Genomic DNA, 19188 nt, shown 5'->3' on the forward strand with positions numbered 1-19188 from the left:
TATATATATATATATACATATACACACACACACATATACATACATGCATCTTAAAGATGTCCTACTTTAATTTTTACTTTCAAGTCAGCTTTAACTCTTTCAGTTAATGGATCTATTGCCAACCTTAATCACATTGATGGCTTTCACTGTGTCTCTATTTTACGACCAATTTGGAGACTATTTTTACTTTCAAGTCAGCTTTAACTCTTTCAGTTAATGGATCTATTGCCAACCTTAATCACATTGATGGCTTTCACTGTGTCTCTATTTTACGACCAATTTGGAGACTGAATCTGCCAGAAATAAAATAGGCAGGAGCAAATGGGGAACTGAAGACAGAGCATTGATCTAGGGCAGTATCCACTCAAGGAAATCGCTGTTGGTGGTGGCATGGGCCAGAAGAGTACCTGATATTGTTTGTTGAAGAAAGAAGCCCTCCATTTTTTCAGAACAGCAGAGCTGGTGTAGAAGACCGAATGCCACAGACAATAGCCCCCCTTGGATAGTAGCCTTTTGGGAACTTGCAGTCAGGCTGCATCTATGCATATGAACCTATTTTTCACTTATTCTTTTCTCCATTACTGCATCTTCTTTACGTCCTTCAGACATTATTAACAAACTGATTATTTCCTTTATTTCTGGTTGTGCATCTCCCTTGCTAAAGTATTAGCTCTTGTTCTTTCAAATTCCCTGGCAAATACCTGGTACATTGTAGGTGCTCAACAAATATTTGTCAAATAACTAATTCTAAATAAGAGATGAACTTCAAGCAATACCACAATAAAGACCAAGAGGTACCTTTCTCATACACAGGGGCTGGATGGATGTCTATTTCTTTTTTTTAACATCTTTATTGGAGTATAATTGCTTTACAATGGTGTGTTAGTTTCTGCTTTATAACAAAGTGAATCAGCAATACATATACATATATCCCCATATCTCCTCCCTCTTGTGTTGGATATCTATTTCTGTGAGGATAAGTAAATGGAAAGTTATCATAGGAAACACATGAAAAAGCTCTGCAAAATGATGAAAATTAGGGTAACATGAAGACTGAGAAGAACAACTTATCTCTTAATTTATTACAGAGACCAGAAAATATTTTTTTTAAACTCTTTTGAATTCTCAAAAAGTTAAAGAGTCACAATGTGGAATTTGTCTCCTTAGTGTTTTCAGGGTATGGTATCTTAAACCATTCTTTTCATCAATTTTACATAAACTTGAAAAGTGCAAGTTCTTCCCAGGCCCTTATAATTAGTCTGCTGTGACTTTTGTTCCTAGGTACAAAATTATTTTAGATTTATTGGATTTAGATTTCATTTGTAGAAGTTGAACAGACTTCATTTATTTATTTATTTATTTGTGGTACGCGGGCCTCACACTGTTGTGGCCTCTCCCGTTGCGGAGCACAGGCTCCGGACGCGCAGGCTCAGCGGCCATGGCTCACGGGCCCAGCCGCTCTGTGGCATGTGGGATCCTCCCAGACCGGGGCACGAACCCGTGTCCCCTGCATCGGTGGCCACTGCGCCACTGGGGAAGCCCCAGACTGCATTTTAAATGATTGTTTTAAAGTTTATTTGTTTAAAAAAAATGGCAAAGTAGTTACATGTTTAGTGAACACCTGCTAAATTTCCTGGTTAGTCTATGTTTTAATTGCCTTTTTATTGTTTATACTTTAAATCAAACTTTCTTAACTAGCTGTGTGGTTCTAGTTTATTGTTGTCAGATTATTATACAGTGAATTAAGTTTACACAGGGTGTTTAAGTTGTGTGGTTTGTCTAATGAAATTAAAGTGGCTTTTGCACATTGCTTACAACATCTTACAATTACTCCATCAAGGACCACAATCAAGAAAGTGCAGAAGAGAGGGAACAGTAATATGTGCCTCTATATGTAGGATTATGATGTTATTTTGATACCTTACAATATGAAGGCAGAGTTAGCATGGGGATTACCACCTACGATCTAGGAAGGACTATAATAATTTCCAATTGAGATATTTGGAAATAAGTCACTTTGTAGAATCTAAGCAAAGTGCAAAGTTTGAGTGATTCTGTTCTGTGTTATTGCTTGTAGCACCCAAGTTTTTTCCCCCATTAGTTGGAGTTATGTCATGCACTGTGAAAGTGTTAAAGTAAATTAAATATCTGGCATATGACTGATTTCTTGAGTGATTTGTATTGGGTTGGGGAGAATTGACAAGTATGTGAGAGCGATTCCTTATTTTTTCTAGTTTTGTGCACACTTAGTTCTCTGTCCTCTCTCTTCTCTTCCTCCCAGTGTCCATCATGTCTTCTGAAATTGCTAACACAAAACTCATTAACTCAGAGCAGTTCAGAACACAGACTGAAGTGATGTGGCATATTTCAAAGTCTTCCATTCTTCTGAACCAGATTTTTTTTCCTTCTGAATGCAGATTAATAAACCGTGCACTACAAGAGGAACAAGGAAAAGGATTTTAGTGAAGGTATCCTGATCCTGAAAAAGTCAGGGAGGGCTTCAAGCCCATCTTGGACTTCAGAACACTTCACAACTTTGTGGTAAAAGAAACATTTTAAATAGAGCCTTTGGACTTATTTATTTCATCCTTATTTGGAGAGTAGCTTTATTTTTTTTAGGCAAGAAAATTAACTGTGAAATAGGGGTACTTTTCAAAGTAAAACATACTTGGGTTTTAGATTTTGATATTTTGTAGGTACTTAATGTATACTCAAAGTACTATAGGTGTTTGGATGGCTTGTGTGTTTTTCTTCGAAACGTGTTCTTTATCTCATGTAACATGGTGTTTGCCTTCACTGTGAGTGATGTTTTTTCTAGTGTTTTGTATCTTCTTCAGTCGGTTCACTAGATTGTAGGGTGTCTTTCCCAGAACTGATATTGTGTAAAAGTGTTTTGAAAAGAGAGAGTGGTTTGCGTTTTTGTTGTTTTCATATTTTTACCTCTTACATGATGGCTCACTAGCATGAAGAGATGTTGCACCAGTAAAAAGTTGTTGTTTTCTCTTCACCTGAAAGCCTCACACAAGATAGGTTTTCACTTGTCAAAGTGAATACAAATATATTTGCCATTTTTGTCTTTCACAACAAAATAACCTTATTTTACTGCATTAACTTTTAAGATCTTTTTATGTGTAAAAATCAGCCTGTTTATGTACTGTGTGTTCCTCCAAAGTTATGGCGTTGTAGTCATTGGAGAAATGAAATTTTCTTCTAGTAGATGAAAATTACATTTTGATTGAACATCATTCCTTATGCAGTCACCCATAAATATAATGTCTTTTGCTGTCTTTTCAGAAAATGGTTACAGCTGTGATTTCTGAATTGACAAGAAAATAGAACATCTTAATGTTTTAGGTAAAACAGATGGTGTTTTTGTTTTAGGCAAAACTCTCTCAGAGTGAAAGCATCTTAATTGGTGACAAGACTCTTGGGGTCAGCCAAATTATGTACAGTTTTTGTGTCTGTTTCTTTTTATTGCTTTAGTATCAAAAATTTTAGAATAGTTGGAAAAGAATATTTATCCTTTTCATTGACTTGGTATTTTCTCTTATGCACTGGGAATAGTTGCAAGATTTTTCAACCTTATTTTGTTTAAAAAAGTTATAAAATTACATGTTAATTCTACTTTGGTTGTGGTTTTATTTATGCTTTTAGAAATGCTTTTCTCAATGTAGGAAAGCCTGAAATATGTAGTTCTACTTTTGAGGGTTAAGATTTTAATTTATAGTATTGAGTTGCATTTGCAGCTATAAATTCGAACATTTATGATACTCTTTTGCTTCTATACCATTGAGCTTTGGGCAGATCTCACTGTCAGATAGACAGTGTTGTGAAAGGAGCCTTGGACTGAGAGAGGGCTCATTCTGGTCCCACCTCTGTCACTAACCAGCCTTCTTTTTTTGAAACGTTAGTTGCATTTGCAATATGTCTTGGGAGAGAGGGGCTAAAGTAGATAATCCCCAGGGTTACATCCAACTGACATTTAGTTTTTTTGTCTGTTACAACACAAATCATTTATAAAGCATTCGTTTGGATGAACACTGGGAAAGGAAGTTTGGGGGTAGAAAACTCAACTCTGGAAAATAACCAAGTTTGTTCAGTAACTGGGACATAGGATAAGGAAACTATTTTCCAAAATATCACCAGTATTGCAAAATGAAGACCTGTAATTTAACAATTCCTCTCCCACTGCCTCTTACATAAAGTAAGAACTACTGAAAGAACACCTTGTGTTGTTATTAGAGCAGCTTTGATAAGTAGCTCAGTTTCATCACCTCAGAGAAAACCCCTTACCCCAGTCCTGCCATTACAGCTGGTTGGGGGCTTTCAGAGTGAGGGCTCTTTGCTAGGGTGGAGGTGGAGCCCTCTGATGAAGTTCAGAGAGACTTGGGGAAATGGAACTCTGGTGGGACTCTGTGCTTCTAGCATATATACCCCGAGTCCCTTACCCACTGGAGAAGAGCAAGGCCACCTACCCTACCTCCAAGATGCCTTAAAGCCTGACTGCTTGAATTTGAATCCTGACTCTACCATTTAAATGGCTGTGAACCATGAGCTGGATACCAAGCCAGTCTACACATCTATAAAATTGGCATGATTTTAGAACTTGATAAGTTGGTTGTGAAGCTGAAAGGAGTTAATTCAAGTACAGCACATGCTGTATGCTAGGCACTGTTCTAAAGGCTCATTAGTGCTAGCTGTTTGGTATTACTGTTATTATTGTTACTATTAACATCTGGAAAACTCTCTGCCACTTACCAAGTCAAATTTACTTTGAGTTAAAAGTAGCAAAAAATATCCCTTTAATAATATAAAATTCTATTTTTGATTTACTGCTTTGCCTATTAGTATTATAAACAAACATAATTCTCTACACAAAGTAATGTCTTCTAACATAGAGCTTTCTAGAATATTTTCTTAATAATTGCATACTTTTCATCTAAAATAAGAACTCTTCTCAGTAATATTTAATGGAGTTCTTGGATTTTGTAAGGTATTTTCAGAAATCAAAACCTTGGTTGACAACAGCAGTTTTAGGTACTACTATCATCTTACTGTTTCATAAAGGGCATCTTCACACTAGATTCAATCACCCTGCAGTACACTTGTTTACTTTCCTTTTGAATCTTGCCCTTGGGTGAATGACTTTCATGGGATGATAGATTTATAATAGTTTTGTCCATGAATTTTAATTTATTTCTCCTAAATGTAGAAAAAAATGTTGAAATAAACTTTCATGTGTTAGGAAATTCAGATAACATTTATGTACTACTATATTCAAGTGCAATCCTAATTTTGATTGCTGAAATGAAATTGTGTTCTGTTCTTTAGTGTTGAATTTTTCGTCTTCTTAAATGAGGCCAGATAATATATGTTACAAAATCAACTAGAAGCTTCCATAAAATGTCATGTTTTATTTTTCCTCTTGCAAATATAAAGTCCCGTATCTGGTCATGGAAGATAAGTGAGATTGTTATCGTATAGTTTCTAGAGAGGTTTTTATGAGAAAACAGCTACATGTTTGCCTATTTAAGAAGGCCTATTTTATAGGAATAGAAACGTTTTTAAACTGGGAGGCCTTGGAACTTATATGAAAAATCTTGTGCGTATGTGCATTTCTTCAGTGAATGGTGTCTGTATAAGGCGTTCAAAGATTAGAAGATAAGTAGAATTTTAAAAGGTTAAAAATGACCACCTTGGTCAGTGTAAGCGACTGTCAATCATTTGCTTTTTACGAAGTGCAGGTCTGGGGGTTTTCTCCTCTGCTTTTTCCTTATTGTTATCTGTGGGCACTTGCACAGGGACAATGTGAATTTGGGCATGTCAGACCTTGTAGCCAGCGGATGAGAAAGTATGAGGAAGTCCTCCATGAGAGAGCAGGTTAGAGGGCTAGACACACTTACTTCAGTCTTTGCTTGGGCCCAGTTCCAAGGACCCCAAGCTCTTCTCATTGCCCTTCGCCCACCCCCACCCCTGCCCCCTTTTCCAGCATTCAAGAGTTTCTTTTCTGTGGATGGTGGTCTTTGTGATGTGAAACCGGAAGTTGGCCCTCATTTTCAAGAGGAATAGTATAACCTGGTGTATCAGTTTCCAAGTGCTGCTGTATCAAATAACCACGAACTTAGTCTCTCAAAAAACCCACAAATTTATTATCTACAGTTTTGGAGGTCAGAAATCCAAAATCAGTTTTACTGGGCTGACAAAGTTTTGGCAGGGCTTGTTCCTCCTGGAGGCTCTGAGGGAAAAATCTGATCCTTTGCCTGTTTCATTGTCTAATGGTCACCTGCATGGCTTGGCCTGTGGCCCCTTCCACACACATTCCAGCCTCTTGCTTGTGTTGTCACGTGGCCACCTTCTCTGTTAGACTTTCCAATCTCTCTCTTATAAGGACCTGTGATTATATTGGGCCCACTTGGATAATCCAGGAAATCTCCCTATCCCAAGACCTTTAATTTAATCACGTCTGCAGAGTCTCTTCTGCTATGTAAGGTAACATATTCATAGGTTCTGGGGATTAGGAGGTGGACATCCTGGGGTGGGGAGGGGGGCGGAATTATTCTGCCTACCATACCTGGAAACCAGTGTATTTCCAGTGGATAAGTGGGATAATTAATTTAAGAATATCAAGATAAATCTATGTAGATATCCCTCAGGTACCTCAAGTTCCAGAGGTCTGATACTGGATTTATCACCTTTATCTTGATATGTCTTCCACCCATCCTTAGGGGTTCAATCTTGGTTAGTGGCGCTACCATATCTATGCCACCCTAACTGCAAAACAGGAATTACAGACTTTTCCTTCTGGCTTATGCATCCTTCTCCAAGGAATCCAAAAATTCCTATTAATAAGAATTCCTACCTGTTTCTCAGACTTGTTCCTCTTTTTGCATTTCTACCCACTCCTGTAACTTAGGTTTTCACCTTTCTACCTTGGCTGTTGTAGCTATTTACTTGGTCTTCCTCCTTTGAGTCTTGACTCCTTAAATCTTTCCTCTACCTTGCAACTAGAAGTACCTATTAAAAATGGATCTGACCATGTTAAACCTTCAAGTCACTCCCCATACCCCATATAATAAGGATTTTAGCAATTTGTAATGACTTAAAGACACCTCACTCCTCACTGTGATTTGAGATTTATCTCTCTTTCTAGCTCCATATATTGGCATTTAAGACATGCGCTTTACTATGTAGATTCTAGTGATACTGAATGACCTGTATGTCCTGAAAATAATGTCCTTTTTTTCTTTATATATCTGTGCCTTTATTCTTATGGTCACTCTACCTAGAGTGTATTTCCCTACTTTTACTTGGCTATCTCTCCCTGACCTTTTAAAAAGTTACATGTTTTTGTAGTTGTATTTTTCTGATTATTTAAAAAATACGTACTTTTTGTAGAATAGTGTTTTATATCTAGATGTCTAAAAAGTAGCTGCAGGATGTTCGCTAAAAATCCCAGAATCTAGTGGAAGTATCTCTGTTAACAGTTTAACTTCTCTTCTGCTTAATCTACTCTGTTGTTAAACATATCTGCTGAGTCCTTAATTTCAAATATTTATCCTTCTAGAATTTCGTTCAGTTAATTTTTGACGTATTCAGTTTCTGTGGTGGAATTCTTTATCTTTTCATCTACTGTATTCATGTTTTCCTCTTTTCCTTGGACATAGTAATTATCATTTTAAAGGCTTATTAGTTAACGCCAATATCCAGATCATGTGTGGTTCTAATTCTTCTGTCTTTTTGTTGTTTAATCATGTGCCTCCGCCTTTGCAGATGTCTCAGCTTTTTATATTAAGTGCTAGACATTGTGTAGAAAAATTTTATAGGCTCTAGAAACTGTCTTCTAGATAGTGTTCACTCTTAACTCCAATCAAAGGCTGTGCTAAATTGAGGCTAATTCTCTCAGTGTCTTCTTCATCTAGCTCATTAAGTTTTCAACTAATAGCCTGGTATATTCTGTAGGCTCTATTCCCTGGTGGGTTCTAAAACCTCAGGATATGTCTCTGCTGTACTTTTTAGAAGCTTTCTGTTTAGATTTTAAGCCTCCTTTTCTGTGCAGCTCCCAGTGTTTGGCACATGGACTGATGAGAAAGCCAACTGTGCACTTGAAGCTTTCTACATCCTCACCAAGTGCCTTTTAGCCTCTTTGCCACCACAGTGAAACTTCTCTAGGCTTTGTTCTGGGTTTTGCAGGGAACTCAGCCTTTCCCGTGCTGAGAATTGGCACAGCCCAGGGTGAAAATGGCTAGAGAAGGCAGCTCTCTTCTCTGCAGTTTTTCCTCCTTAGCAGTTCTCTGTTGCCTTCAAGCAGATGATTACTGTATTTTATCTGGGTTTTCTAGTTGGCCCATAGAAGTGAGAGCTCTTGTCAACTACTTACTTCATCTCTCCTGGAAGTGGAAGCATCGTTTATTTTTCAACTTCAGTTTGGTGAAAGAAAAATGCTCACTTTTTCCACTTGAGTGTTTATATTTCTATTGATTTGTAGGAGCACTTTACAAATATCCCAAATTTGATCTCCTTTTATTTTTTTATTCTTTAGTCTTATTTTTTAATATAGAAAATGTTCTAAGCTTTTTGTTATCAAATCTGACAGTCTTTTGCTTTGCTGTATTTTTCTGTTATGGTTAAAAAGAGAATTTGTACCACAAATTTTATATTTATTTTTCTTACTGATTTTGTATCGTTTTGTGTGTTTTTAAATTTTTTTAATTCATCTAAAATCAGTGTTGGCATATTGTTTTAATGCATTTGTTTAACCATTTATCTTGCCCATCTATTACTGTAGATGTATCATAGGATTGTTTTGCTCCCTTTCTCCCAATGAAAGGATTTCAGTGGGATTTTGGTTGGCAGTGCATAAGATTCATGAATTAATTTTTCTCCTGATTAATTCTTAATCATCCTGACTGCCATCTTTTTGTGTGTATCACAAGAAACACTGTACATAGTTTTGTATTATTACCTACCCTATTATATTGAACTCAACAATTTCTCTTTCTCCCCTTCTAGACTATAGATATTCAGAACAGGGACTATGTAGTCACATTCATAAGGTTATAACTACACATACCAGGAGGAGTCCTTCTCTCTGTCCTTTTTTTTTTTTCTTGCCTTTTAATTTAGCCACATGCCATATGGTTACTTTGTACGAGTGTAGATTCTGTGCATCTCTTTATTTATCTCCACCCCCCCCATATTATCTGAACTCTTGTTTTAAGGTATCTGTGTTATAACATGTGTGGTTTTGTTAATTTCTTTCATTTAGATTTATATATGCCTTACATAAGAAAGCATATAAGGCAGCTCAGTGACCTGAGTTAATTAAAACATTCATTCCGCCCTTTGTGTGATTCATGTAGCAGGGTATCTGGTCAGGACACCAGGAGGGTCTTATAAGGGAAAGGAGAGATTTAATTGCGGTTGAGATTCTACTTTGTGCCAGGTCTGAGCTCTGTACTCTGTGATTTTTCCAAACATTTTATCATTTAACCCTAATTGCAATCTTGTCTCCTGATTTTGTAGATAAAGATATTAAGGCTTGAAGAAATGAAATCACGTGTCCAAAGCCTCTCAAATTCTAAGTGCTGTAGTGGGTTTTTGAACTTGAATGTATCTGACTCCAGAGCTAAGGACTCACAGAACTAATCATGATTTTTGAAGATCTAATGTATCTCAGAAAGGCTCCCTTTGTTTTTAGTAGCTTAATTTTTTTTTCCTGATGGCTAATATGGTAAGCATTATGTTTTAAACCTAGAAAACTAGGTAGACTATATGAAAAGTTCATATCTAGAAAGTGCAATTTTTGTAAACATATAAAACTATATATTTTCGTATTCAGAATACTGTACAAAGGTTACTACTCTTCTTTAGATGATGCTCCACTAATGAGGCTACTTAGAGAAGATGAATATATTGTTTGAATTTTTTAATATGCTGTCATTGATTGAGAATTGGACAGACTGAGCTCTACTCTTTGCTTTGTTCTTAACTTTCTCTGTGATCTTGGATCTGTCATTTCCCCCATCTTTGCAAAGGGATTAATTGCATAGCTTGTCGATGCTATTTTTTAAGGAATTAACATAATCAAAATGAAAATGATTTGATAAAACCATAAAGCTCCACACTAGGAGGTATTATTCACAAATGATAAATTCTCCTACTGGGATTTTTGTGTGTTACTCATTCATCAACTATTTATTGAATGTTATTCCATGCCAGGTACTACACTAGGCACATGAAGTTACAATTACTTTTCATATAACCTGGTGTTCGCTTAATTGGTTTTAAACTGCACTTACAGGGGACTTGCAAATATTTTTCATTTCTGTCTTCTTTGCACAGCCATAAATGTATGTAGTATTTTTAAATGTTTTTTTGAATATTGTTTTTGCTTTCCTCATACAGTGAGGTCATAAGATAAACTCTTTAGTGTATGTTTCAAGATATTTTCTATGCCAGCATTCCAGTTTATAAATTTTCTTTCACAGATAAAATGTACTGAAATGTAAATAGCTCTTTGTTCATCCTGAGCTTCCTGAAGATAGAAGGTCTGTGGGGATCTTTGGCATCAGTGAAGACAAAGCTCTTCTCAAGTGAATTAGGAGCTAAGGGAATCTCCACAGGAAACCGCAGTTGTCAAAATGGTCGTTATAAGCTTGGCCTGTGAATAAAGTGGTTAGGATGGTTAAGAAGATGGTAATAGGGATAGGACTGAGTTCTAAGCCTGTTGTGGCACATGTAGCTGCTTGCGCCTCTGCAACATACCTAACCTCCCTGAACCTCAGCTCTCCTTATCTGTCCAGTGAAGGATGAAAGGCTGTGCCTCATAGATTATAGGCCTGAGGACTGAACCCCGGCATACAGGAAGCACTCTGTAAGTGGTAACTCCAGCTTCACTCTCACCAAGAGGCATCTTACTTTCATTCTGCCCTGTGTCCAGTCCAAGAAGGAAGTCCGCGTGGTCCTAGTCTTTTGTTCATAGTAGGCACTGATTAGATTTGCCTCAGAGAGAGGACCTGGAATGCCACAGTTGTCTTTCTTAACATGACATAAATCATTTCTACAAAAGGAGTGAGGAAATTCTAAATATACTCCTTCTCATTAGAATCTTCAAGGACAGAACCTCGTTTACAGTGGAATTATAGTTCTTCCTAAAATGACTCCCAGTTTGACATGAGCATACAGATGTGTTTTCATTTCTCTCCATTCCTTTTTCTCTCAGCCACAGTAGATCATAGTTTGCCCTCTCATTTGATTGGCAGGTATCTTCATGAGGTGAAGGTTGTTCATTGTATATAGAAAATTGAGATAATTGCCTGTAGGCAAGTTGCAGGGGCTTAATGTCATAATGCAAGCTAGGAGGCTGGATGTGACTTGGTGACAGATGATAGATAAGAAGCTAATGCAAATATAGGGGAAATTGGGAAAAAGTATTTCTGAGCTTCCTATATAGTTACTTCCAAGGTAAAATAGAAATTAACTAGTCCCATTTTTCAGCGATATTTTACTCTTTTCATCTGTTAGTGTGGATGAAATAATATTAATTTTTAATAAGTGAGTATGATATGATATGAAACCTCCTGGTTCCGTTCACAATTGATTGACTTAAAAGGATTCATGTTTGGAGATATTGGCAGTGTAACAAATGTTTGACTACTAAACATGATAATGACAATGAAAATTTAGTTAATTTGTGATGCTGTACTTATTTCCCAAGGAAATATAATTCATGTATGATAATGCTTTCTCTGTACTCTACTTGAAATGTACATAGAGGTTTATGTATCAGATAAATGTGTGCTGTGATGCACTTGAACATGCTGTGAATCTCTAATTATGTTAAAAAATTATTTTCTTAGTGCAGCTTTATACTCATTATATACTCTACACATTTAGTTTTTGAATAGATTTCCTGGCATGATAATTACATAATCATTCAGTATAGTAGGAACATCATTATGGTCAAATACTAATTAGCTATGAAAATAAAACAGAACCTAGTTCACAGCTTATTATAAAAAAGCTGGGCTTCCCTGGTGGCGCAGTGGTTGAGAGTCCGCCTGCTGATGCAGGGGACACGGGTTCGTGCCCCGGTCCGGGAAGATCCCACATGCCGCGGAGCGGCTGGGCCCATGAGCCATGGCCGCTGAGCCTGCGCGTCCAGAGCCTGTGCTCTGCAACGGGAGAGGCCACAACAGTGAGAGGCCCGCGTACCACAAAAAAAAAAAAAAAAAAAAGCTATTTAATATTGTACAAAACGAAATGTATGGTTGAAATTATTATTTGCTTTAAATTTGAGTCATTTTCTTCCTCGCTGGGAAGAATCAGTGTTTTGGATGCTTGCTGCCTAATTTATTGCTTGGACACATTATATTTTATTATCAGAGCCTTTATAGCCAGCTCTGGGTAGTAGAGCATCAGAGAACTTGAAGTGGGAAGTCTGGGCTCTGTACCTAGGTCTGCCTCACGACTTCTGCAGAGTTAAGAGACTGGCCTAAGTCTTCAGACTACATGTTCTAGAGTTCTTCACATAGTGGCTCTAAGCCTCTGGGCACATGGGGTTCAGTAGTAAGTCACTCATTTCTGGGATGCTGGTTTGAACATCTTTGGTGCTGGACATGAGTGATCCTCAACTGCTTTTCTTCTCCAGTGTACCTGAGGAATATAGTATAGTCTAGTTGATAACCATGAACCCTGGCATTTGTGATTCTCCAGGTGTGTTTGTGATAGGAGAACAATCAGGCAAAACGTGAGCTCTGGTGGAGGGCAGTGGGAAGGTGCAAATAGGTTGATTCCTTCAGGTAAGTCTGTTAAGCACACCTCTCAAGGGGGCAGTATTCTCACTCTCCTTGAGAATTGCTTCTGTGGATAAAAATGGGGTTTTGCCTAGTACTTTGAGGCTTCAGTGCCCTTTGTAGATATGTTTTTGACTGCATGCTTCAGCTGCTCTTTTCTCGTATACATGTGGAATCTCAATGAACGTAAATGGTGTAAGTTAGATCTTGTGATCCTGATGTTTATACTACAAGCCTAATAGGAGCCGGAGACGTTCTTATTATCATATATTGTTACCTTTGGTATCCCACAGTACTGTCTCAATCAAAAGTGCTTCCGCTGATAAACAATTTATAAGTCAAACATTTTATAGGTTTTACGCTACATCCTCTTTCTTTTCCTTCGTGCTTTTCTGTTATCCTTCACTTTAGTTTTGGCCACTGTATTAATTTTATTTCCTGACAAACCATTTGCAATGCAGTTGAAATACACAGGACACATATAGGATAAAAGAGTGCTGCTAGGCTTTCTGATGCACTAAATAAACAATGCTAGCTTGTTTGGACCAAGTCTGATATCACTATGGGTAAGAGGGAGAAGTGGTTGACTGACTATTCATTTCTGTGTTCCTGAAGTTACAAAATTGTGTAGGAAAGCAAAATATTTCAGATCATGAAAATATTCACTATTGAATCAGTTATATTATTAGTCAGATATCCTCTTTGATACTGCTTATTTTATTTGAAGATACTATGATGAAAATTGTTTATAAAGTAAAATCATAAATGTTACAAAGAGTGCATAGTGCATAATTCATGAAGTCTGTGACATGATCTAGAACATTTTTACTCACAGGCAAAGCCATGAAGCAGAGAGGATCCAGTAGAGTTATGCTACTGAGAAAACCAAGGATGTTAGGGGATTCAACTGACAATTATTTAAATATCAAAGAATTGAGAGAGAACTTTTGGAAAAATGATTAAGTCCTTGAATATTTTTTATAAATATATAAATATATTAATTATATAATTATATAAATTTATATAAATAGTTATGTTTAAAACCATCCTGTAAAAATGAAATGTTATGTGAAGGATGTCATAATGTACTAATATAAAATATTGTTGGAAAAATTTTGTCAAAAACCCTACATCATTCTAAGAATTGTACTTAGTTGCAAATATTGCCTAAACTTATTTTAATAGTCGTTATTTCCCTATTTTGCCAAGTTCCAATCAATTTTTTTTACCACTATTAATTATAAAATTTCAACCTCTATTTTAAGTGGATTCACTTCAAATAACCTTTCCTCTAGAACCAACTCTCTTGGATAATAAGGGCCCCTGTGTATAAAATATATGTGTGAATTATGTGATTCTGCATGTATTACCATACATTCCACTGTGTTTTAGTGATCTAAAATAAATGAACTAAATGAATTTTAATTGAAATTAGTTGTGACTAAAATGCAAACAGACAGTTTATGTATTTTCTTGTTCAGTGAGTTAGGCAGGGATCAGGATATTAGTGGTATAGGGCTGGTTATTTTAGAAAGACCAGTAAAACCATATGTATATAAGTCATTTTCTGGGACATAGAAATAACTTAATTATAGTTGTATTAATGTCTTTCATTTGTATAACATTTATTCTTAGAAAGTGAGTCATTATTTCATTACTCTTTGTACTGTGTGGTATTTGTTGTGATGAAATTGCCTGTTCTCCAAGTTTTACCAGACTATTTCTTATAATTCTTCTCCTTGTGTTGGCTTTATGACTGTCTATGACCTGAAATCTCACAAATAATGTGGAAAACTTCAAATATCTTGAGACCCCAATACTAAAGCGACTGTTTTTGCAGGTATCTTGTGGTCTACAATCCTTCAGAACAAGACCGAAACTCAGTAGTCTCAGTCTGTGTGAGCTCCCCGACAGCGCAAGTATCCTCTGCTTCAGGAAAGCCCGTGGAAGTTCAAATGAGTGCAGTGTGGGATACAGCAAGTACTGTTTCACAGACAGCCTATGAGGTATGTGCTCTCTATAGAACTTAGGCAACATGAAAAAAGCATAGCCAGTATATAGTTTATATATGTATTAATATATATCCCTGAGAGCTGTCAAGTTGGTGTATGTAAAGTGGTTAAAGTTGTAAATGCCAGAGGATTTAACTGGTGAATTAAATGACACTAAAGGAAAATAGATCCTGTGTTTTCCAAAGTATTAATATCTTTGTTAGTATGTGTATTGTATGTTATTTTTAGAGCGTTATTAATATGTATATTGTATATCTTTGTATATCTATTGTAACTTGTTCCTGAAGTGATGAAGTAATCATTTCTCATAAAATTTTGAATTTTTTGTCTAACTTAATTTAATGACAGTTATAAATATTGAAATGGAGATAAATACCATCCTTCTAAATAACTTGGGATACTTTCAACTTTTCACTGCAAAGGTGACATTAATACACCATGAAAGAAAGTCTTCCTAAAATAAGTAAGATGCTTCTTTTCTGAGATAATTATGGAAAAAATCTGGATTCAAATAATAGACATTTTGGGGGAAAAATGTCTGAAAATAAGGAATATTAAACTGAACCCCCATATCACTGGAAAGATCTAACTTTTATAGTTTGGAGTACAATTTAAATTGTACTCCAAACCCTAAAGACACAGACATAAGCTAGGAACTCTGAAAGAAAATTAAAAGCCATTGCTGGCTGCTCTTATAAATTCATAATCCTTTTGATAGAAAGGAAAGTATAACACCAGTTTTGGTCAGATTTTACAGGAAACACCCCATTTAGAGAATGGAGCAGTAGCTCCTGGAAGGCAGGAGTCATGTCTCATGGTGGGTGCATCCTCCATGCGTTGTTCAGTGTCTGCTGGACCCCAGGCATTTGATGGCTGGTGTTGATTGAACTAATGTGCTTAATATTTATATTGTTACACTTACCATTTTTATTTTTAATGTACTGAAATATTATAGTATTATTAAAGGATTCCTAATAATTAGGAAAAATCATTGTTCACAATAAACCGTTACCTTCATGGAGAATTTCCCTGTCTGAGCATCCATTATGAGCACCATAGGACAATTGAGGATGGTCACATAATTTCATATATTGGATGAAAGCAGTAATGTCTTTGATAGTCTTACCCACTTGAAGTTATTAGTTTCCCTGGATAAACAGATGTGGATACTCTACCCATAAGTTATCAAAACATATTTATAGAATAGCACTATATTCTCTTTTTTAAATATGGTAGTTTCTCCTTTTTACTAGAATTATATATCGTTTCCTTTCAGTAGATACATTTCTCTTTAATAAATTCTCTCCTTTATCTTGTAAAGATCTCTTTTCTAGCACAGATGCCACCATTGGGACTGAAAGTATATAAGATTTTGGAAACAGCAAGTTCAAATCCACATTTAGCTGAATATGTCCTATATAATGGTCATATAGCAAATAAAGGAATTTTCAACATGAATAATATAAAAAGTGCTCAAGAAGATATAACTCTAGAGAACTCCTTTATTAAGCTGCGGTTTGGTCACTCTGGGCTTATGGAGGTATGTTCTGAATAGTTCTGAAATTTATAGAAGTCTTGTCACTTTTATTATAATATATGCAGATTACTTCTGCAAAGTGGGAAAAGTGGACACAGATTCTCTGGGAGAAAGGATAGATGAGCTATATGTACCTTCTCCTTGTGGTCCACAGTGACCACTTGCTCCTTATAAGTGTGGTCTGTGGGGGATGCTGCTCAGTGGACTGTTTGTTATTTGTCCACAAGATAAGTATGGAAGCTGTGGCTGTTTAGAAATGTTTATGGAAACTTTAAAGTAATTTGGCTGAGTAAAATTATGCCTATTGAATCTAATAATAAAAAATTTGAGTGTATATTTGGCATATCACTTTAATTTTTCTAGTAATTCACTTTCATTGTACTTTGCAAAAATATTGTTCCATGCATATTGGAAATAAAAATAAATCCACTCCTTTACTACAGAAAGTTTGAGAAGTACTGGTCTAATCTCTTAATTTGTGTATCTCTTTCTTCCTTGGTGAAATGTGTTCTTTTTGTTCCTGTGGCAAAGATTTTAAATCCTAAGGTTAAGTATAAAATTTTGAGTGTTTATCTAAGAATTGTGAATATTAGAGGCTGAATGTTATTATTTTTGAATCTATTGCCAGGTAATTTTTTTTTTTTTTTTTGAAATTGACATATACGTGTAACTAGATACAACTTGTTAATGTCTTGTGAATTACTTTAATTTTTTTTTTTTTTATCCTTAGGAAATGATAAATAAAGGAGATGGTAAAAGTCATGAAGTAAAAGTGCAGTTTTCATGGTATGGAACCACGAGTAAAAAGGACAAAAGTGGTGCCTACCTCTTCTTACCAGATGGGGAAGCCAAGGTAAGTGCTGGTGAGCTGAGCAGTGAATAAGCACTTATTGAAAGAATAATGAGGAGCAAAATAAATGCATCTCAATATTTTGTTATCTATTAGGAATAGATGAGTTGGCTCCATTATATATATCATTATTGACACTTAGCAATTTCTAGTTGAATGTTAGATAAACAAATAATTTCTCAGAGTGGAAATTCAGTTAGGATGCTACAGTGGACAAATGCTTTCTATGGAAAGAAGCTAGATTTGATTTAAGATTAGGGTGCTGCTGTGTTGTTGTGTACATATGTGGCATGGCATATATATAGACACAAAATTCCTATCCATATGAGAAAAATAGATTGACCACTGAGCCATTTTTCTCCTTAAATTTTAGCACTTTAAAAAACAAACAAAAAAATGTTTTCCTACCCTTGACTGTAAAGGTAGTATATGCAAATCTTAGCACATTTAATGCAGAAAACTAAGAAAACAATAAAATTTGCCAGCTATTCCACAAGCCCATGAAAACCCCTGCCAACATTTTGATATATTTTTACTGTCTTTTATTCTGTGCATATCTTTTTTCCCCCATTTTCAAGTTTTTGTCTTCCTACATGAACATATTTTATTTTTCATTGTGACAATGCTCACAATCTGATATGTTCTTTGAAAACACAGTTTTAATATACACTTCTGTGTTTTAAAACTTTTAGCTATAAGATGAATGAGGTCTGAGGGTCTGATGTATAATATGGTAACTAGTTGATAGCACTGTATTATATAATTGAAATTTGCTAAGAGGGTAGAACTTAAGTGTTCTCACACAAAAAACGTGTGTGTGTGTATATACGTGGAAAAAAAAAGAATTTCCTGTTGTTGCATATGTACATTTTCTCCCAATACTTTACTACTGTACATTGTGATAAGCTTTCTCTGTAGCATTCTTTTTGTACAGTGCTAATTATTTCCTGAGAATAACTTTCCAGAAGAGTCATTTTGTGTCAGTGAATGAAGCCTTTTAATGCTTTTGACATATACGTACTACTTATCTTCCCTCTAGAAAGATGGCATACATATTCACTCCCACCAGTGTATTTTTGAGAGTAGCTCTCTAGTATGCTATTCTAAGCTCTGAGAATTAGCCATATTAAATGCTTTACCTATAATAATGAGTGAAAAATATTTTACTGCTAAGATTTTTCTGATTAGTAGTGAGGTTGAACTTTTATATGTCTTTATCTTTCATATTTCTTTTATGAGTTTCCTATTTAAGTTCTTTGACCATTTTTCTATTGATATGACTTGTGGATCTGTGTTTTTTATATATGGTAAAATTAATCCTTTTCCCTATTTATTGCAATCCTATATCCTATTTATGCTCTCAATGTGTCATTTAGTTTGTTAATTCTTTTATTTTTCTGTTATGTAGTAGTTTTTAATTTTTGTGTAGTCAAGTTTGTATTTTTTTTCTTTAGAGTTTCTTCCTTTGCTTTTACACTTACACAGGCTTTCTCCACTTTAAGATAAATTAAATATTCTCCATATTTTGTTGCCTAGGGTCCTGTCTCCTGAAAAAGTTACTTTTGTTCTAGAAAAGCTTGCTAACCAAAATCAAATATAGATTTTAAGAGATTGTGTAGGCCACACTCAGGATTCTAGTTATTTGTCATTGTTTCTGTTTTTTTAAATCATTGAGGAATTAAAGGTAAGCTACAGCTCATAGTAGGCATTTCAGGATAGGCAGTGGACCCTAAGTATAAGCTACATCAGTGTTTTCTCACTTAACAGCTTTTGTCATTAGGCATTTTGTTTTGACTGACATTTTCTTTAAAAAAAAAAAAAGTAGCTATGCTATAGAATATTGTACATGAACAATTATAATTACTAATTTATTTTAAATGATTTTATCTTTAAATAGCTCTAATATTAGATAGAAGGATAAAGAGAATCATCATATGTTTACAAAGAAGAAATAAAAGAACATCAGGGAAAGAGCTGCACGCCTCCCTTTGCTGT

General features: G+C 35.4%; 1 protein-coding gene across 1 annotated transcript in view; it reads left to right on the plus strand.

The window, feature by feature from the left end:
- The window catches only part of MAN2A1 (mannosidase alpha class 2A member 1), a 161179-nt gene that overhangs the window by 101195 nt on the left and 40796 nt on the right, over nt 1–19188 (plus strand). The window contains exons 13-15 of the mRNA XM_007462587.1: nt 14635–14800; nt 16128–16346; nt 17074–17196. Coding sequence (XP_007462649.1) covers nt 14635–14800; nt 16128–16346; nt 17074–17196 — 508 coding nt within the window. The remainder of the gene's footprint in view (nt 1–14634; nt 14801–16127; nt 16347–17073; nt 17197–19188) is intronic.

The sequence above is a fragment of the Lipotes vexillifer genome, unplaced genomic scaffold (genome assembly GCF_000442215.2).
Source record: "Lipotes vexillifer unplaced genomic scaffold, Lipotes_vexillifer_v1.1 scaffold710, whole genome shotgun sequence".
Taxonomy (NCBI): Eukaryota; Metazoa; Chordata; class Mammalia; order Artiodactyla; family Lipotidae; genus Lipotes; species Lipotes vexillifer.